The sequence below is a fragment of the Pipistrellus hanaki genome (genome assembly GCF_964339955.1).
Source record: "Pipistrellus hanaki genome assembly, chromosome: 6".
In the NCBI taxonomy this organism is placed as follows: Eukaryota; Metazoa; Chordata; class Mammalia; order Chiroptera; family Vespertilionidae; genus Pipistrellus; species Pipistrellus hanaki.
This window is the reverse complement of record NC_140508.1, coordinates 27,359,536-27,382,365: the sequence shown is the minus strand read 5'-3', so window position 1 is coordinate 27,382,365 and position 22,830 is coordinate 27,359,536. Positions and strand designations below refer to the sequence as shown.

At 37.9% G+C, this 22,830-nt stretch overlaps 1 protein-coding gene across 2 annotated transcripts in view; it reads left to right on the top strand.

Moving 5' to 3' along the window:
• PLCB1 (phospholipase C beta 1) overlaps positions 1-22,830 on the top strand; it is a 609,995-nt gene that overhangs the window by 451,734 nt on the left and 135,431 nt on the right. For both annotated transcript variants that reach the window (XM_084887439.1, XM_084887438.1), the window contains exons 10-11: positions 4,702-4,848; positions 17,079-17,236. In XM_084887439.1, the coding sequence (XP_084743565.1) occupies positions 4,702-4,848; positions 17,079-17,236 (305 nt within the window). The remainder of the gene's footprint in view (positions 1-4,701; positions 4,849-17,078; positions 17,237-22,830) is intronic.

The window sequence follows — 22,830 nt, the reverse complement described above, 5'->3', positions numbered from 1 at the left end:
TTGCTACCCAGGCAAGACGCTTTCCTTTGCATCGTCCGTGTCCCTCAGCCAGGCAAGTGCTGGGAACGTTATCTGTCCTACTCACCACTGTCTCCTTCTGTTGCCCTGGCATGCATTCCAGGTCCAGCTCTCACGCAAAGTTCCCCTCTAAGCCCAGAACAGTTGCTTACCTTTCTAAGCCTCAGTGGTTCAACAGAAAATGGGAGCTTAAAGATACATCTCTTATAGGATTTCTGTGCCTGGCACATTGATTGTTGGTGCTCAAATAATGTAGCTCTTCCTCCTAGGATTATTTACCTTCTCCTACTACTAGATTATGTGCAGTGTCTTCTGCAGCAGTATAATGTTGTGGTTAATGGCATGGAACAGAAAGCTTAACTACGTAGGCTCGAAACCCAACTATCCACTTACAAGCTGTGTGATGTTAAGCAAGCTACTTGCCTTCCATTTCTCACCTATAAAATAAACATAAAAGCAGTATCCACTTCATAGAGTTATTATGAGGATTAAATGAGTTAATAGTTGCATATAGCAAACAGTATATAAATGTTTGTTAAATATTACACTGGAAATAGATTAAATTCATGAAGCTCTTCAAATACTGGCTCCCTCTCTTTCTTCCTGTCCTATCCTGCTCGCACTTATACCATATATTTCCTTTGAAGTCAGAATCCATTACAAAACACACACACACACACACACACACACACACACACACACACACACTCACATCTGTAACGCAGCCAGCCACATGAACTTTCCTTGAACCTCCATAGCACTCTACTGCTGCTGCCTCACATCTGCTTTTAGGACTAACTCAGGAGTACTTCCATGTCGGCTCTTTGATACCAGAATGGGATGATTCCCTAGGTAACCTTCCCATTAAAAAACACACAGCAGGAAAGAGCCAGACTTCAAAGTGCCTGGCTAATGTGCCCATGAATCCTACCTAAAGATTAGCTTTTAATCATGCTGTACTATTTCCCTCCCTGGATCACTGAGCTCCTGTAAAGAATCAGGAGAGAGCCTGGCCTGTGTGCTCAGTAGTTGAGCGTCAACCTATGAATCAGGATGTCATGGTTCCATTACTGGTCAGGGCTCATCCCCAGTGGGGGCATGCATGAGGCAGCTGATCAATTATTTCCATCATTGATGTTTCTACCTGTCTCTCCATCTCCCTTTCTCTCTGAAATAAAATTTTAAAAATATATTTAAAAAATAAGAATTTTTCCATGGTATGTTTTTTAAGTTCTTGAAAATCAGGACTCTTTTGGGCACATCCTTGGTTATTCTCCACCCCTGGTATCTCCCTAAAAATATGTGTATTAATAATCACCAAAAAGGAGTGCCTCCGCTCTAGGGTAAATTCACAATATTTTGTTCTTATTTGAGAGACTTGAGCTGAAACATCATTCTCAGATGCCCAGAACAGAATGGTCAAGCTAAAAAGTTCTGTTGGAAGTTGGTTTCTAGACATCGGTAGATAAAGGAGTCAGAACCTGAGAGGATGGGAGGACCAGTTCACAATATTCCTTAGACCATTCTTTTGTTCTATTCTCCAAAGTTCCCTTCTCTGGACACAAAGCCTCTTCACTCTTGGTTGTTCCTGAGGCCAGTAGGTTAACCTTAGATTTAGATAAGATATCAGAGTAGCTAGTACCCTAGTAAATTATCCAAGGGCCTTTGAATGCACTTGTAAACATGAAATACATCCAGTTGAGTGTCAGTGGATACACTACATTGCTTTAGACAAGAGCATCCCTGAATGCTATCATTTTTGTCACAGCAGAATTTTGAATTTCTGTCTTCCTGACATGTTCAGGAGGCCATCAGTGGAGCCTCAGTCATTATCTACCCTAGGGGAGGGAGACAGGCAGACGGAGATAGAGGTACAGTTGCTGGCCATGGCATCTGTGCAAGCCCATGTGACATTTGAGAGCTCTTTGTAGCATGGATATTGCTGAAGTATGAGGAGTCATATCAGTGGCCATTGGGGGCTATCATTTTTGCCATGCCACTTTCCTCCTATGTCTCTCAGGAGATTGTTTCTTCCCATTAAAGTCAGATCTTTTCACTTTTGCATCACCAGTTTACTTTTTTGTTGAACACCAGAACTTCTTTTGAATGGTCAACTGCTTTATATAGCAGTTGTTGTTTTTCATTCCTTGAGGGGTTTATATATATATTTTTTTCTATTTTGACTCTGTTAGCAGTCTTCAACCAGTATGCCACTAGAAATTTTGTTTGTTATTTGTTTTGTTTTTAATCACAAGAATTTTTAAAACATGTAATACATGACTATTTAGTCAGTAGAACTACTAAATAGATTATCAAATTAAAAAAAAATGATAACAACAGCCAATACAATAGCCATCTGGTGTGACTGAATCAAAATTATATCATTTTTTGCTGTGCCACAGAATTTTAGTAATTAGCCTATGGGTGCTATGGGATGAAAAGGTTGAATATCGCTGTTCCAAGTGATTCAAACAATATATATGCTTCATTATATGAGTGACACACTCAATTGAAAGCATACAAAGGTTTTATTAAGAAAATATGTAGGGGGCTTTGTTTTTAGCTTTTGTCAGCTGGCCTTATCCTTCTGAACTTAACTCCCTTTACTGTTTATTTTATTCCAGAAAATTGTAGCATTGCTCTTAATTGTGGTTTGATGTTTTATAATCTCATTCTATTGTAGGACATTTTGTTTTAATTGAGCTAGTAATCATCCCTATTATGTTAAACCACTTGAACTTATTGAATTTTAAAGCTAGAAGAGAGTTATGAGTCTGTAGAGTTGACTCATCCTATGGTTGTAGAATTTGTCTCTGATCAGTTACTACTCACAGGAACAAATTCCTTGTGCTGTTACTAATTTCTTTAGAATATCAATGTTTTCCTATCTTAAATCTCAATGTTTTTCATTCATCTATGCTCCTCAGTGGACCAGAAAAAAATGTAAACAGTTTTGCAAAAATAGTGCAAGGTTAGTGGAAAAGTGCCAGGATGTAAGGTTCAGGAATCTGGAGAAGTGGCTACAAGTAAATTAATAAAGAGGCTAGAGAAGAAATATAAATTAGGAAGGCATTTTTTTTTTGGGGGGGGGGGGGGAGCCAGAGAGGCTTAGCTTTAGTAACTAAGTTCTTCAAATCTCTGGACCCATAGCTTTTTATTAACACACTTTTCCCTATAACAAAGCAGATATACATATCAAAGGTAAGGTTGGGTAAACAGTAAGATTATCAGGTTGGGGAAATTGCCCTTGGCTATCTGGCAGCAGGCAATAATATATGCAGATCTTCAGATTTAGTGAAATGCTTTCAGTTATTCCAGTAGCAGGTAGGCCCTTACGGACACTTGCAGTTACTGCAGGTCCTCTGAGGAATACGGGCAGGTAGAGACCAAGTTGTATCAAGTTGTCATTTGCATAATGCCAAATACTAGCAATTTCATATGATCCAACTAATCAGGAAAAAAGAATCAGTTATGCTATTTTTCATGATCTTCTAGGTTTCAAGCAACTTACTTTCTATTTTAAATCATTGATCATCAAAAAGAAATGCTGATGGCACACCTATCTGCACAAAGCCTTGTGGCAGATTCTAGGGATGACAGATATAAACCCACACCCTGCTTTGGAAGAGCTCGCATCTTGTTTTCAAGGTGTGAACTGTCTTATTTTCTATTAGATTATGAACTCTTTGAGGGCAGAGGCTGTGCTTTCATTAAATAATACACACAAATGTTTTTCTCCTGGAAGTACACACACACAGAGAGAAAGATGAGTGAGAGAGAGAGAGAGAGAGAGAGAGAGAGAGAGAGAGAGAGAGAGACATACACACACTGAGTTTAACAGTAGTTAGCTCTGAAAGACGAATTAGAACTGTTCAGAAAAGGTTTTATTTTTCCTCTCTGGCTTTTCTCTCTTCCTAATTTTTTCAGTGAACGTGTACCACTTTTATATTAATACAAAATTGTTTTAACACAAAAACAGTGCTATCCTCTAACATTTACTGGCAAAGTCTTAACCACCCACAAATGTGCTGGGGTTTTTTGAGGCGTTGATTGTTAAGGTCAAAGAAACAAACTATGGTGATGGATCAGAGTTAAGATGGTGCTCTCTGTGAATTGTATAAAGATTAGAATGATTTTTTTATGATAACAATAAAGAATTAATTCAATATTTAGCATTAGTCACCTCAGAAAGCTTACAAGAAAAGAAAAGAATCCGGGCAAACCAAATAAAGTGTGAATCATACTTCTTCCATTTGAAATAAAATCATTCTAAATAAGAAATTTAAAAACCTCATTTTTATCATTTGATTTTTTTTTCCTTTAAGAGAGATTCATTTGTGATCATCTTTATTGTTTTTAAAAAATCATTTTCTAAAAACATTTTTACTTTGTTTTCAATAATAAAACCACTTGCAATGAACTTTTTATTATAAACATAGCATATATTTATAATGGAAATTTTAGAAATCCACCCTTAATTTTATTACCCACAGATAAGCACTAATCACTTTTGTATCCATCCATAAAATTGGTAACCATTCTTATATTTAAAAACAGGAGGTTGCCCTGGCCCGTGTTGCTTTGTGACACGAGCTTTCTGGGCAGGAAAATTAAAACCACATGATACCAGCCACCCATGAAGAGACTACACTCACACTCTGCCTCACTCTGCATTGCCTCCAGGACAGATATCCGTGGACGGGTTTATGCGCTACCTGAGTGGAGAAGAGAATGGCGTCGTGTCACCTGAGAAACTGGATTTGAATGAAGATATGTCTCAGCCCCTCTCTCACTATTTCATCAATTCCTCCCACAACACCTACCTCACAGGTAGGACTTTGTAATTCTTTAACAGTTTTTGAGCCACTCTCACCAAATTTCACCATCCTCTGCTTCTGTCCCTCATAAGTGAAGGTACATTTGCTTTTGCTTCCTGTGAAATCCCTCTGAGAACTGGGGTCATGTCCAGAGGCTCCAGAGGTAAGCAGTCGTGTCCTGATGTTTGTAAAACAATATTATTTTTTCACATGTGTCTCTAGCTAAGTGTCCAACTGTTCTAAAAGGTGTCTGTGTCTAGTATCTTCAAACCAATGGAATTTTTGTGTAACTGAACTCATTCTTCAGTGGACTTAAAGCCATTTGTAATCAATCCTACTAGTTATCTGCAGGTTTTTTTTTTATCTACAGGAAAATTCTGAAGGCATTAATAAATTCTTCACAAAGAAAATTGCCAGTTCGCTCAAGGTATAACAGAATTTTAGATGTGAAAAAAATTGACCTTTGAATGACATCCTATAATTTTATAAATATTCAGTGAAGGAATAAAAAACAACTATTTCCCAATTTGTCCTAAATTGAGTATTGTCATGGTTTTTGGTAGATCATTAAATAAAAAAATATTAAAACATTCATATGCACACATAATATACATGTTATCTCAACATAGTTTTAAGTTAAAATCTGTAAGGTACAGATTTCAATAAGCTGAAATGTTTTTACAACCAAAATACATTTCCAGGAGAATACTTTCTGTATAGCAGATCTCTAATCACAGGCATTGAAAAGAATTTATGGAAAATCTACCTGTTAATAAAAAAAAGAAAAACAAGGTTCTTAAAAGCCATGTCACTCTCCTGCTTCACACAATTCATTTCCAAATGAGTGTAAGACAAGAGAGACCTGAAAACCCACAGGGCAACCAAAGTCTGGGGTGTCTTTTATTTTTTACTTTTATTTTTTATTAAATTATTATCTGTGTACATATTTTAACATTACCCCCCCCCTCCCATACATACCCTCCCTCTGGGGTGTCTTTTATTTTTTTTATTTTTTATTTTTTATTAAATTATTATCTGTGTACATATTTTAACTCCCCCCCCCCCATACATACCCTCCCTCTGGGGTGTCTTTTAGAATCTATGCCTTGTGAATGTTCACCACGCTCTGGGGAAGGTTTTGATGAACTCACAGCTCATTGCCCAGTGGTGTGTGATTTGCTTGGTGGAGTAGACCAGTCATACTACCTACTGCATGACAAGGGAGACCCAGACACTGGGGACTTCTCCAAGGGAGTCTCACAGGGTTTGGCCATCTGGCACCTAAACAGTTCTTTCTTCCGAATTCCTTAAAGAGGCCTATTCCTCCTGGCTCAAATGCAGTTTGAGTTGGTATCCGGTTCTGCACTGGGTCCCACACTACAAGAAAAAATCGTTTTGAATATTAAGGACGAAGATAGAAATGTAGGCTTGAGACAGTTGGAATGGGCAGTCAATATGATTCTGTGTAATCAGACACCATCTATTCTGAGTCATATTATCTGAGTTCCATAGCCATTTGAACTACAACTGGCATGATCTTTAGGAAAATTAGATTGGCCCTCAGACTACTTGTGTTCTATTTTCTTTCAACTGGCATAATCTACTGAGAGAGATCTGTGCCATAAAACTAACTAGATTCATGATTGACCAATCCAAACCCTATTCTCGTCACCCTGTGGCTATATTAACAAATCACTCCAGAACTCAGTGGCATAAAACAGCCACCATTTATTTTTTGCATCCATATTCTGTATGCCAGGAATTCAGACAGGACACAGAGGGGACAGCTTGTCTCTGCTCCCTGGTGTCTTGGGCCTCAGCTGGGAAGTGAATGGCTCAGGGTAACACATACACCTTGGGAGTTGGGATCATCTGGAAGGTTCTCCTTTAACATGTCTGGCTGTTGGGCTGAGGCCATACAACAGCTGGGCCCCATTAGCACTGCTGACCTAGCGGCCAGCAGGAGGCCTCACCATGTGGTGTGGGCTTCCTCATGGCATGGCAGCCCCAGGGTAGAGATACTACTTACATGGCGGCTCACAGCTACAAGAACAAGGCAAAAAGGCAATTAATGTCCCAAAGAACATTAATTGCCTTTTGCCTGTAACCTCTGACGTTCTGTATTGCCACATCCTTCTTTATTTGTCGAAACAGTCACAAGCCTATCCAGATTCGAAGGGAGGGGACATAGACTGGAGCTTTGGGTTGGAGGGATGTAAAAATATTGTTAGCCCTGTTTTAAAACCACTAACTGTAAGAGAAGAGTGTCCACTCAGCCCACTTCCCTGGATTCAGTTTCTTAGGCCTATTACAAAGTTTTTGCACTTAAATTTCTAAGCCTTTATAAAGGGCTTTTCCCTTCTCAAACCTCTTTAATCTTATTTGGTGCCATTGACCTATTGGGCAGTCTGATGAAGTCTAGGAACCTTTCTAGTGTTCAGTGTATTAAATAAATAATGTACATAGGACTAAAGAGGAAATAAATTCTATTGAAATATTTTTATCAAATATAAATCAAATCTGTGGTAAAGTAATGCATATTTTATTAATACAATAAAAAATGTGAGTAAACAGCATGTTGTGATATTTGCTACTATTAAAATATGATATGAAAATATCTGGGATTTCCACTCGTGACAAAGTCATAGATTCTGTTAGTACTGCTGTGATTTGTGACCTGCATTCATAAATGAAGAGAACATTAAATTTTACATAGAGGTTAAAATTAAAGATGTACTCTTTTTTTTCTCATTTAAGTTTGAGGAGATCTATAAAACCTCAACTTAAGAATGTAGAGCTTTCATTTGATAGGATCATAAGAAATACAACTTCAAAGACATCAGCCCATGAGAGAATTTTGCATTTCTTGTATATTCAGTATAACATGATTCTTAAATGCATGTCCAGTAAAATTTTGGACACTGGTTTCATCTACCTGGAAAGTCACAATATACAGTAATTATGCCTATAGTCCTTTGAAATCCTCAAATACTTTCAACTGATCTATTTAATACAGTTTTTCTACTATTTGTCATATAATAAATGAGTCAGTGATACCAAAATGATTGAATGACAAGTCTGCTGGTACACTCTGTTCTTTATACCTTCCTTCAAAATATATTAATTTTTCTCTTTCTGTGTATCATTTTGGAGCTATGTGTTTTCAGATTTTGTTTGTTCATTCAAACAAAGCCACTTTCAATGCTCAAACTCCTCAGCACTTGGTGGCAACATATTTTAGGCTGGTTTCTATGTCTTTTTGGCATCACCCATTGATCTTTGAAAATGTCTTTGCTTTCTGGTACATGAAGATCTTCCAGGCTCACCTTGTTTGTTCTGCAAAACACATGGAAACAGACTTTCCCCCAATGATTCCTTGTTCCTTTTAGTGGGAAAGAAATTGTATGAGTAACAGCAATTTGGATCCTGCCCTGCCTTATAAAACAATGTTTCTAGATCTTTTTCATGAACAAAACAAAATAAATACTTCATTTTATTTTTTCTTGTTAAGGCACAAGTTCACATACATATTTTCATTTTTACTTCCCGAGTAAAATTGATTCTATAGCTGTGCGTCCTTTAGTAATCTTCATACCTAACAAATTATACATAATTACTTATTCACTTTACTGACAGCACAATGATAGTTCTAAAATTGTTCAAGATTAATACAAACTACACAATACTGTTCAAGTTTTTCTCTGCAGTTCTTTTTTTTTTTTTTTAACTGCATTCCTCTGAGGATTTCAGTCCAATTAATTTCTCCCAGAATAACGGACTTGCCCTCCCTCTTGAGTAGCTTGGTAAGCACAGATGTGGTACAGAATTTGACTTCCTTTGTTAGCTTGTTTAGGGTGTTAACATATTAATGGCAAACAGTTCTCAAAAGGAAGAACTTCCAGCTACTAAGAAAATGTCCACTCCATTTTTGATGAAGGAAGAACTCAAATAACCGTCTCTAAATTTTTGCACAGTGGATTCATATTACCACCATCTGATTCATATATATGATTTCTGAACAAGTAAACTAATTCTCTCTCCAATTATTTAATATCTAGTAGTATAATTAGCATATTTTCAAATATTTACTTTTTTAAACTGTATGATAAATGATGTTCTGATTTTTAAGTGCTTTTTTAAATTTTTATCTTGCTTACTTTTCTGAGCTATATATTATTATACCAAAGTTTGCATCATAAAATCCACATTTTAATAATATTACCTTGTCCCAGTATCAAAGTCTTTCCTTTGCCTACAGGGAAATTAAGGAGGATTCCATATAATTAGCCAAAAATAATTATATATAAATATGAATAGAGGCTCTTGAAGCTTTACCTAAAATCCTCTTTTGACATACAGGTAAAATCTGATTTTACTTTATACAATATTACTAGTATTATTGTTTTACTTATAGATAAACTAAATGTAGAATTCATATACCTTTGGGTAAATATAAACATCAATGATACAGAAATTCAAACTTCCCAAGGCCAATTAAGAATATTATAAGAAATAGTATAATAAATAAAATAAAAATATAACCAATGTATGCATAACTTAATAAAATCCAATTAAATGTTAAAAGTCAATAAAACCTGTTAACCGAGCGAGACGTATAAATACGTCAAACGGAAACAATATTGGGAATGGGCAGGACGCATGAATATGTCCTGGAAATATATGTTGCGCCCTGAGAGGGACGGTATATGTTTTTTGTAATCTTTATAATTGTTTGTAAAATTTATAATTTTTAATTTGATGTTTTCATTTTTTTGTTGGTATTCTTTTCTATTTTTTTTGTAATTTTGTATTTTCCTTTGTGCTATATATATAAATAAATGAAAAATATATATATATATATATCATTTATTTTAATTAAGTATAAATTTAAAAAAATAGTAATGTGAAATTACGTCCTCCGGGCGTGACGTACTGACACATCCTAATGAAAGAGTAAGAGCCCATTACAGGTTGCGTAATTAAAAAGGGAACTCCCCGGTTAACAGGTTAAGAAAATGAGTTAATTTCATACTTTACAGCTATTTACAGAACAAGTGAAAACTTTTTATACAAAACTAGTATTTTATATAAAGACTGTTTGGGAGTAAAAGGAAAGCTTTCCTATTCAAGTAGGTTTGAAAAATATTAGGTACAAACAAGATTGGCACCTACTGCAGTATGTCTTTAATATAGAAATAAAGGCTTTACAGGTTCACATTATTAAGGTTTTGACCAACCTTCATCTCCCTGTCACCATCCTACTTATTTTCTTAGAGCATTTTAGGAATTGGTATACCTGACAGTTCAAATTCAAACAAGGAGAATTTTGATATTTAGAATGTGTGTGGGTTTTTTTGTTTTGTTTTGTTTTTTTTGAGCATTCAAATGGACTACAAAAATTTACACTATGAAAATCAATCAGTTTAGCAATGCATTATTATTATGTCTATTTCTCTACTCATTATTGCCCCTTTGTTAACTATCAAGACACCCAAGAGGGAAAATAAAATGAGATGACTGAGAGAAATATTCGCACAGAACAAGTTGATTTTTAATTATGATGGTCATTTTCTCTGGTTTGGATAGCCTTGGCAGTACATCAAGTAGTACTTATGTTTTAAATTATTATTTTTCCTTGGGAAATCTACCCTTATGATTCAAAACAAAAGTCTCTCCAGATAGAACAGTATGCACTCATTTCAACCTGTAGTTTTCCAGCTCTTCATAAATCTTCCCATATCACAAACCATTTGGGAAATAATGGCTCCATATACACCAGCAAGGCAAAGTGGTATAAACTCAATAATTAACATCCTTGTTCAACTTAAAAAGGAAAACATAGCTCTAGGTTTCAGTTATTCCTCTTACAAAGTATACTATCTGATTGAATGAATCAAATAATCACTCAACTCCTCTCTCTATGTTCTTAGCTACAAAAAAGTTCTAGACATGACTCAAGACATACTTTTACCCTTGTCAGTCTTCCACTGCCACCCCTTCTCTCACATCTTCCCACTCATTTAGCTTTCCACATATGCAACCTGTTATTTTTGAAAGTTGGGTGATAAAATGGAAAAAGATGAACTGAGCAAGCAAATGGACCAAGTTTAAATCTTCCTCTAAGTAAAATACATGCCAGCTTATTTTGGGCTATCAGTAACATAATACTGTTACTTTTTCAAATTTTATTTTGTAATTACACTTTATAGACAATATTATTTTGTATTGGTTTCAGGTGTATAGCATAGTGATTAGATAATCATAAACTTGATAAAATGTTCCCCCCAATATTTCAAGTACTCATCTGGCACCATACATAGTTATTAAAGTATCACTATATTCCCTGTGCTATATTATATATCCTGGTGACTATTTTGTAAGTACCAATTTGTACTTTCTTAATCCCCTAACCTTTTTCATCCTTCCTCACAATCGCCCATTCCTCTGGCACCCATCAGTTTGTTCTCTGTTATCTATAAGTCTGTTTCCATTTCCTTTGTTCATTTATTTTGTTCTTTAGATTCCACATATAAGTGAGATCATATGGAATTTTTCTTATGTTAGCTGTTTTATTTTAAATACTATTACTTAATGGCTGAAATATTAGGAAATTTATTACCTCACACAACAAAAAGTGCAGAAGCAAGCTGGTTGACCATTGATTAAATCGGGTATTTATTGATGTCATGGGAGGCCCAGATGCTTTCCATCTTTTTTGCTCCCTTACGATTTCAGTATGACTGTGCACCCTGAATTTTGTCTCCCTGTGAAATAAGGTTCACATGTGGTACAGGGAAAGTTCCTGTCTTGTAAGCCTTTGTAAGAGTGAAGTCCCCGCCGAAACTGGTTTGGCTCAGTGGATAGAGCATCGGTTTGTGGACTGAAGGGTCCCAGGTTCGGTTCCGGTCAGGGGCATGTACATTGGTTGTGGGCACATCCCCGGTGGGGGGTGTGCAAGAGGCTGGTCGATGTTTCTCTCTCATCGATGTTTCTGGCTCTCTATCCCTCTTCCTCTCTGTAAAAAAAAAAATCAATAAAATTATATATATATATATATATATATATATATATATATATATATATATATGAAGGTCCCCTCAACCCCACTTTCCTTTATGTCCTATTAGATATAGCCCAGAGTTACACCACACAGCAATGCCCACTTGAACCACTAACCTGGGCCACAGAACTTCTACAACTAGCTGAGGAGAATTAGTACTTACTCAGGGCTGAAACACATTAGAACCTAAATAGAAAATTCTATTGGCAAAGAGATAGAAGAGAAAGAAAGGGCGACCAGAGTTTAGGGTGAGTTCAAAGATCCTGGCACATAAGAACCTTCTTCTTAATTTGTGGTTGCCTCCCTACCTAGATGGTGTATGTCTCATGTCATTTTTTTATCCCCAGTATTTTGTCTCCCACAGAGAATGCATGCGGGAATATGCACAGACTCCAATAATTAGTAAGACACATATTTAAAGTTGTTTTCCCACTTTCCTACCTAAGCCATCTTATGACAGTTGGATTTATGTTCAAGAGAGTTTCAGTCTCCCTGAGGCTGCAAACAGACACTATAGAAAAGATCAGATCAGACTGATGTCCCTAGAGACAGTTGAGGTGAACAAAACCTGCTTCATATTGCAGACACTTCTCTCGAGGGTAGGTGGGATTATAGAGTGGGGCAAAAAGAGTTTTGTAAGTAGGAGAAACACAGACTTCATTCTTGTACTATTAGTTATTAACTATCGTATTATTTTTCCATAGGAACAACTCTAAGCCTACTTTTGCCCCACCCTGACTGGCTCTGACTACCTTGAAAGCAAAGAGAAATAGTCCCCATTTCCATTTATTAGAGGAGACAATGCCTATGAAAGAAGGTCACTTAATGAACAAATGAATCACACTCTGGAATCTTCTTCCACTGCAGATTGATAAGAAGACAATAAATAATGTTAAATATAAGTATACACACTTAATCACCACCCTTTGCAAGAGGAGAAATTCCTCAGAAGCCTGTGTTAATAGAGGGATTGTTATTTTCTGGTCTCTTCCATCCTGAATGCCTTGGGTAACCTGAGACAAAGCTCAAGTGAATGCAGCCAGCTGCCCAGAATGCATGCAGTCAAGTGAGAAGTTGCAGAATTATGGCTTGGGGCAATGTTAGGGGTTAATATGGATAGAGCTTCAGCTCCTAAATTCCATCATGGGCATGGAATGTATTCCAGGGGGTGCTCACACCCAGGCAGATGATGTCAGGTACTAGTTTCAGAAATAACAAGGGTTGAGTGACTCATGACATATTATTAATCCCCACCCCTGGCAATCCTCTGGCCCCAGAAGCTGTATTTATTGGACCTAATCAAATGGAAATATAACAGGGCATGGGATATAAGAATGAGGAGTTAAGAATAGACCAGCTTTGAGGCTTTAGGCAGAAAAGGAGAGAATAATGGAGAATATTAATATACATATTTAGAAAAAATCTCCATAAATGAAGGAAAAACATATAAGGAAACTAATATGCATTCCAAGAAAGAGGAGAATTTTGGAAATATGTGAGTTTCCTCAAAATATGCTTTTGTTGGGAGACTTCCATGTCTAAAAATATTATTTATTGTAAGAATGAACAAGTTTACTTTGGAGAGATTCTGTTGGGTTTAGATGTTTAGACAATAAACACAACACACACACACACACACCCCTCCCATTTTATAGGTTTCTTTCTTTTTTTTTTTTTTTTTCAAATTCCTTTGCATCTCACAAACCTCTGCCTTACTATGTCTTTCAAAACATTAACTGATTGTCCTAGCTGGTTTGGCTTAGTGGATAGAGCATCAGCCTGCGGATGGAAGGGTCCCAGGTTCAATTCTGGTCAAGGGCACATGCTTGGGTTGCGGGCTAGGTCCAATGTGCAGGAGGCAGCCAATCAATGATTCCCGCTCTTCATTGATGTTTCTATCTCTCTCTTTCTCTTTGAAATCAATAAAAATATATTTTAAAAAAACATTAACTGATCAACATGTTTTAAGTACATTAAATTCCTTCTATTTGTTCTTTGAATGACAAATGCAATTGCAAGTAGCCCTCCCTTAAGTTCAGTAGGTAAACAACTGTCTTTTCCATTTCATTTCCACTATCCCCTTTGCCTTTATGCAGCAAAGACCTTTATTACCACAAACTTTGAGGCAATTATAAATGGCAAATTAATTATCTAGCACCAGGAACTTTCTAGATTATCTGGTCAGCATTTCTGCTTTTGCAAACACATTTGTGTGTTTAGAATGCCCCATTTTTCACAACAGTGTGGTGAGGATCAAGTGGGGGCGGGGGGGAGGTGTGTGGGCTGGCTGGAGGTGGGCAAAGGGAGAGAAAAGGGGGAACATCTGTAAATAGTGTCAATAATAAAAATTTTAAATGTAATGAAAGAGATAAAATGTCCTATTTTTCCAGGAGAGAAAAGTAATTATACCACCTCCTCAATCACCTTTCAGTGCATTTACTAGGGCCTTTTGGAACTCAAGAGTGCCACCTTTTTGTTATGCTGATAATTGGGTGTACTGACATCCATTTTCTTTGTTCCCTGTCTCCACCAGGCAGATCTTGTCCATTTCAACAACATTTTGACAGTTTTCTTCAATGTCATCTTTAGACTCACTATTTTAAAAGAAGATAGAAGCTTATAGAGTATTGATAAGAGAAAATCTTTGATGCAGAAAACAGATTTCCATTTTGTATTGATGGTGGTCTTGTCTTGAAAGTTATTTATTACTAGAGGCCCGTTGCATGAAGATTCCTGCAATAGGCCTTCCTTAACCTGACTGCTGGCACCAGTTTTCCTCTGGCACCCGGGACCCAGGCCTTCTCTCTGGCTGCCGCCTTCTGCCTTCACTGTAGCCAGAGTCTTCACTGATTCCTGTCAGAGTCTGCAGGTTTCTTACTGACTCTGGCAGGAGTCTGCAGGCTTCACTTCACTCCAGGCAGAGTCTTCGTTTCCCTCCTGCTGGAGCACTGCTCCTGTAGCTCCCTCCACCTTCCACCCTGCCCCTCATAGCAGGCATCCTGCCCTGCCTGGCAGCTCAGTGCTTGGAGCAACTGAGAGGGGAAGGAGGGGCACTGCCATCTTTGTTCTGCTAATTTGAATATTCCATCCTGATTGGCTGGTGGATGTTGTGGAGGTACAGACAATTTACATATTTCTCTTTTATTAGTGTAGATTAATCTTACAAAAATAATTTGTCAAGAAATTGGTGACTTCTTCAGTGAAACAGGAATAGTTGTGCTTTCATTCCTGCCAGCACTTCTCAGATGCTTTGATTATTACAATTCTCATCACTTCACAGGAATATTTCATTTCTGTTCACAAAGATTTTTTTTTTGATAAAGTTTATTTTGTTGTTGTTGTTGTTGTTGCTTGTGCTTTTGGTCTCTTATCCAGGTTACACTGCTAATTCCAGGTTATGAAGATTTACCCGATGCTTTAAGAATTTTCTACATTTTTTTAAAGCTATGTGAGCATAGTCTTTATTAAAAACTTACATTTAGAAGCTTAATCCATTTTAAATTTTTGTATATGATGTCAGATAGGGGTCTAATATCATTATTTCACATGTGGCTAACCAATTGCCTCAGCACCATTTGTTTATTTAAAGAATGATTCTCTCTGTCTTGTTTTGGCACCCTTGTTGTAAGTCAATTGACCATGAACATGAGGGTTTATTTCTGGACTCTCAGTTCTATTCCAGTGTTCCATATGTCTGTCCTTATGCCAGTACACTTGTCTTGATTACTATAGCTTCACAGTTAAGTTTTCAAATTGGGAAGTGTGAGTCCTCCAAGTTTGTTCTTATTTTTTTAAAGACAGTTTTGGATATTCTGGGCCCTTTACATTTTCATGCTAATTTGAGGACCAGCTTGTCAATTTGTGACGAAAAGCCAGCTAGAATTTTGATGAAAATTGTCAATAGATATTCCAGAATATCTATTCTCGCAGGTAAAAGAAAGGTTCATCTATGGCTTACAAGGAGAGGTAGCCTTCAGCATAGACCAAAAGTATATTCTGAAGAGGAAGGGGTAGGGCACAGGACTTAAGTGCATTGGTACAGTGACCTGATCTTTAAAGGGATTGTTTGGGGCAAGTATCAAAACAGTGAGTATGTGCAAGCAGAATAGAGATTGGCAGGTAGAGTCATGAGATATGGCGAAGATTAGAGTCATAAGACATGGTCAGTAGGGGCAGGTCACAAGGCATGGTCAGTAGTGGGTAGTCGCAAGGCATGAGCCAATGTCTCAGTTTCCCTTCAAGTCTGCAAAATTAACTGATATAATAAGTATTGTGACTAAAGGGACAATGCAAGGAATGCAGGTCCTCCTGTAAATAGTCAGAATTCAAATTGCAAAACTATTTAGTTATTCAATCAGGGCCAGAGATTAAATTGCAGGAAGGTTTAGATGTTTGATCTTAGATATTAGAATCTTCAGGATTGAACTTTAGGTCAATTTGGGGAGTAGTACTATCTTAATACTAAGTCTTCCACCCCATGAATATGGGATGTCTTTTTATATATTTAGGTTGTGTTTAATTTTTAAACAATGTGTTGTAATTATTTCAGTATAAGTTTTTTACTTCTTTTGTCAAATTTAAAGTTATTGCTATAAAAGAGCACTTTTTGAGAAGAGGATGTTTAGCTTTTCTAAGCATTTGCACCTTGGACAAACATGACAAGAGGAGTTGACTTATATAATAATAACCTGTCAACAGTACTCCTTCATAGAAACTGTCAGAATTATATTCAAGTTATAATCCTGGGTCTTCCATTTACTAGCTTCAGAAACTTGGGTAAATGAATTCCTCTATACCATTTTCATTATCTGAAAATAAGCTTTTTGTTTGTTTTTAAAGTTAGTAATCCCAAGAAGTCTTTGTAACAAATGTAGTAATGCATGTAGGGTTCAAAAAACTACACCTGGCACATGGTAAGAAGTTAATAAAAATGAATTATTGCTATTGTTACAATGCTTTCTTTCTTACATTTTCTCTTCCCCAAAACCACTTCTAGGAAGTCACAACTGCATTAAGGGTTGTCCCATTACCTTCTGGTATGTGGAGGCAGAGGAAAGACTGAGAACAACTATTCCATCTCTTAGACACAGTGTTTTCTTATTGTTGAAGAGCCTGTCTAGGAAGCCAGCAATGTCTTCTTTGCTTCATGGGATTCTGGAGTTCATTTTGTTGGTGTTTTACAGCTGGCCAGCTGGCTGGAAACTCCTCCGTCGAGATGTACCGTCAAGTGCTCCTGTCCGGTTGTCGCTGTGTGGAGTTGGACTGCTGGAAAGGACGGACTGCAGAGGAGGAACCAGTCATCACCCATGGGTTCACCATGACAACAGAAATATCCTTCAAGGTAGAGTGAATGATTACTGTTAACAGAGGCAACTGGGGAAGGAAAGCCTACTAAAGTAGAAAGCCCTGGTGGCTACAATGAAATCCATAGGCCTTGAATCATTTCTGCCATTTCAGAAGTTACAGTTTAACAACTTATTCATGGGTAATGGGCACCACCTGAATTGACTCTTACCAAATCTAAGCTGTTTTATGAAAAGAAATGTCCATTTATTTGTCTATTTAGCACTCTTATTCTTTTATTCTTGCATTTTAACATTGTGAAATGTAACATAAAAATACATACAATTTATTTGTGCATATTAGTGCACCATGTAACCTAAAACAAGAAATAGAAACTTATTGGTACCCTAGGAAAACCTTGTGTACCCATTTCCATCAGAATGACCTCCTTACCCCAGAGAAGACCACCAGACCACCTTCCTGACCGCTATAGTAATCGCTCTTTGCTTTCCTTCAGAGCTGTTCTCGTTTATGTACAGCTCTCAACAACATAGTTTCACCACTTTTTAAACTTGTTGTAAGTGGACTCATACTCTAGTGTGCATTATTCTGTTTCTTGTTTCTTTTACTCCGCATCTTTGAGAGATTTCATCAGTATTACTGCATGTATCTCTAGCTCTTTGCTATCTAGATGTTGATGCTGATATTAATAGCTACTATTAATTATCATACAATATTTTATTCTGAGATTCCAGAATGGTATATTGACTATTACATGCCAGTTTGTAGCACCTTGATACCTAGTGGGTCAAAAACCCCTAAGAACACACCTGTAAGTCAAAGTTGGGCTTATTTACTTATGCAACAAGGGAGCACACATGTCAAGGGGAACTGTGGTGTCTCTGTACAAGTGTGTTAAATAAGACTTACAGCCCTAACTGGTTTGGCTCAGTGGATAGAGCATCAGCCTGTGGACTCAAGGGTCCCAGGTTCAATTCTAGTCAAGGGCATGTACCTTGGTTGTAGGCACATGTCCAGTAGGGAGTGTGCAGGAGGCAGCTGATAGATGTTTCTCTCTCATCAATGTTTTTAACTCTCTATCCCTTTCCCTTCCTCTTTGTAAAAAAAATCAATAAAATATATTGTATTACATTAAAAAAAAAAGACTTACAGAATTAGGTGATATGAGGGAGTGGGGCTCAAAGAAGCAGGGTTTTTCTATGGATTTCTTTTAGGAAGCAGAGATAATCATATGATTAGATAACTTAATAAATCCTACCTAGTAGGCAGGACTAAAGCTGTAATTTATAACAAGCATCAGCCATTCTTATTAGCTAGGAATAGCCAACTCCCTTCTTTCCATATATGGCTCCATCCTACACCAAAAAGAGTCCCACATTCATGCATTTAGACACCGGAGTTCATTTCTCCTGCAAAGAACCATTCTCAGGAGCTTAGAACCACTTGGGTGGGAATATCTGGGATCCTTGGTACCCAGAAAGTGATCTAGAAAGGGGATATGTTGCTATACAAGTTTTCTTGGCTGTCTCAGATTTCTCACATCTTTGGAAGGGAATTAGCAGAAAAGGGCCAGAGGACAAACACCCCCCCCCCCTTTTTTTTTTCAATGGCCCTGTTGCCACTATACCTTGGTTCCCCAAATACCTGGGTTCTGGGTTTTTTTGGTTGATTAGGGCAAGAGTTAGTGACCTTGAGTCAGTTTTGCCCTGAGCACCAGGCAACCCTGGCAAGGGGGCTTACATGATGGGACCTGTGTTTATAGGGGTGAGTTAGATGTTTATGTCACCAAGATTAGACACAAAGCTTTGGATGAAGAAGAAGAGGACAGTGAGCCACTTGCCAAAGTCTTTGTTGAATGAATGGAGCTCAGTAGATAGCAGATGTGAGGACACGGTAAAAACTGTCTTGGCTGCTTCATGAGAAGTGGGTTTTTATTTCATTTTAAAATAAGATTGGAAAGTTATATTTCAGAAGTAGCATTAGGAGCAACAAATTCCCAGTCTCCAGCTTTTAGGCCTCAGGCACTTGCAATGTGATAAACAGTTACCACTTCAGAGAGCATCAAAAAAGATAAAAGATTTTACAGAACAGCCAGGTTTCAGTCGGGGTAAATGGTGTCCTGATCAAAGGTACTAAGTTTGACAGCAATAAAAATGTGTTCAGAAGTAAAATCACTAGCACCTTAAAATGTGTGAAATATGTTGTATCTAGGAAATCTAAGTTTTTATGATTTCTTAAAATGAAGTTGCAGTACAATAATTAGAGAAAAATATCACCCTTCACTAAATTTTACTACAAAGTTTAATATGGGGTTATCTTAATTCTGATCAAAATCTTCAAAAGTTGTATCAGCTCCTGAAATTGACCACCCTTAAGGTCTTTTTGTTTTCTTTAATGGAAAATCAAAGTACTTTTGTTTCATTTTCATAATCTCTCACCCTCTCAAGTTCCTGCCAATGTCCTTTGTCAGACATCTAAGATACCAACCCCAATCTGGTTGGATTTCCGCCCCCCTCAGGTTTAACCCCAGGAGTGAGGATATGTTCCCCCACCCACCCACCCCATTGATTTTTTTTTTTTTAAGAGAGTGGGTAAGGGGAGAGAGAGAAAAATATTGATGTGAGAGAGACACATTGATTGGTTGCCTCCTGCTCAAACTCCGACCAGGGCCAGGGATTGACCGGCAACCAAGGTACATGCCCATGATTGAAATTGAACCCATGACTCTTCAGTTATGGGCTAATCTCTAACCACTGAGAAAAACTAGTCAAGGCCTATTGAACTCTTCAAGGAAAAGTGGAGGACAGATGACATTGGTGTGGGGTGAGCAGTTTGGGCTCATCTGTCTGTTGATGGGTGGAGATGATCCTGATGGAACCATTATTGAGCTAAGGGACCGATGGCCTTGTGCACTGACCCCTTCCCAGGATGGCCCACCCACCCCCTTGCCCCTTGCTCATGTGAATTCATTTGTTTTTGTTTTTTATTATTAAGGAAATATATTTTCTTAAAAATTTATAATCCTCAAGGTTCTTTGAATTTCTTCCAAGGCATATTTATTTTATGTGGAGCATTGTCTTTTTGGCCTCGGCCATCAAGTTGGCTTAGAGTGACTCTCCCTGTGCACTCGACCGTACAAGTTGTTCTTCAATCTTATGTATGATCGCAGAGCCACGGGCTGATTGAATGTCTATTCCCCAGCTCCAGAGACACAACTTCTCAACCACATCCGCACACTTGCTGACAGATTCAGAAACTAAAGACTAAATCTAGCCCAGAATACTTTCTCTCCCTGCTGGAACTGGGGTAATGTGGTGGCCAAAGAGAACAGTAAACCCATATTCCCTGATGGTTGGTTTGCCCAGCCATGCTTCCTGCTGATATGCCTTTGGAGGATAGATCTTTCTTGCAAAGTTATGGGTAGTGGTGGTGGATAAGTGTGGGGTGTAGAAATGCCGGCCTGTTTTGTGGACAAATATACAGAGCAGGAATTTTCTACTTTGGGACTGGCACTAGAGTGAGCTCTTCCCATGAGAAATTTAAGGAGGTGCTCACTCTCAGTGCCATGTAAATGCAGAGCTGTCACCTGAGAAATGTGGGGCTAGGCCCTACGTGATTGGTCTTATCCTCCGCCCCTTATCATTCCCTCACTCACTCAGCCACCACTTCACTGGCCTTCTTCCTGATCCTTGATCATGGTAGGCCGGTCCCACCTCACAGCCTTTTCCCGCTGCCTGGAATGCCCTTCCCCCAGGTGTCTGTATGGTACACCTCTTATCTCCTTGAAGCTTTTCTCAGATGCCACCTTCTCGGGGGCTACTGGGAGCACTCTATGTAATCCTGAAACAGCCTTCATGCCCACTCCCACATGCCTGAGGCACTCCCCACCTCCTCTTTATTTTTCCTATTTACCACCTTCTAACACTCTTCTTAGTTTACTTAATTATGATCCCTGTTTATTGTCTGTCTCCTTTTACTGGCGTATAAGGTCCACAAAGACAGGATCTTTATTTTGATTTTTTTTTTTTTTTTTTTATAGAGAGGAAGAGAGAGGGATAGAAAGTTAGAAACATAGATGAGAGAGAAACATCAATCAGCTCTGCCTCTTGCACGCCCACAACTAAGGGATGTGCCCACAACTAAGGTACATGCCCTTGACCAGAATTGAACCCGGGACCTTTCAGTCATCAGGCCGACACTCTATCCACGGAGCCAAACCGGTTTTGGCAGGTTCTTAATTTTGTTCCCTAATCTGTCCCAAGCACTTTGAAAAGAATCTGGTATTTAGTAGGTCCTCAATAAACATGCTTTAAAATGAAATCTTCCATTCTAAAGAAGAAAAAAAAAAAAACATGTAATTTGCATTATCTTTCATTTTTAGTCTTTCTGGCCTCAGTTGATCAGATAAATGAATTTTGTCTTTCTCTATTTTCACATGTCTGTCTCTGTTTTCCAAGTACAATATATTGGAAGGTAGTGTAAAGATTCTTTCCATGTTTGCCAGTTTGATCCTCCCTATGTATTTGGATATGACCTTCACAGTCTAATTAGACTAGCCACCGCGTGTTCTACAGCAGCCACATAAACTGATAGTTGGAGTTTCTCATTTTTATGTCACACAGTTTATCTGCTCTTAGCCTTTGTAATCAGGAAAGCTTCTGGGCAATATATCCCCAAAGCGAGCATCCTATTTGCAGTTGCCTACCATTTATTGTATGAGCCAAAATAAAAGGTTATGTTCTGGGAAAGGGGACAGGCTGTAATTCACTCTCTTTCTGGAGAGCCTTTTATTTTGCACGAGGGATTTATTTATTATTTATCCCATTTATCTGCCCTTCTGTTTCTCTGCCTCATTGCCTTAGCCTTTCTGATGGTCCTGACATAGTAATTCACCACTTGATCTTCATTCTCTGGGCTCCCTATCAGTCTCCTTCCTCCCCACAGGGGACACCCACCCACCCACCTCATCCCCAAGCTGCCCCCTATTCTCCCCCCCTGGGCAGCTACTTTGTAACCAGTAATTGCACAAGATGGAAAACTGGGTAATGTGATAACATATATGATGAAAATATATTAAATTTGAGGATGAGATTAAATGAAGCATCGCTGAAAATAAAGCTTCATTCTATGAGAGAAATAATAATCTAGGACGCAGTGTAACTGCTACATAAATGCTCGCATAAAATGGATATCAAATGCACCCTGCTGGTGCCTGTCAAGGATAAAGGATTTCAAGGGCAGATTTTCCCCTAGATGTTAGTAATTGAGCCATATGGTTTATAGATTATTGAACCCAGTGATAGCAGTTTCTAAAAAAAGGTTTGGGTTTAATAAGGAGCAATTGTGCAGTGAGGTACTTTCACATTCCGGTGTCCACTGATGATGGTTTATATGAAGGAACAAAACCTTAAAACTGTAACTGTTTTTCATATCCGGTGTGATCTTTTGCACTATGCAAAATATCTCAAAACCCCAGACTCCAACAGAGGAACTTCTAGAGTTTTCAGGTGCTCCCAATTAAAATCATTAGATGAAATTCAGTAAATGTTTGCTTTGGTTTTAAAGGTTCAAAAAGGTTTCCTAAGCTGGTGGCTAAAGTTATGGTAGAGATGGGAAGAGGTGGAAGAGGGA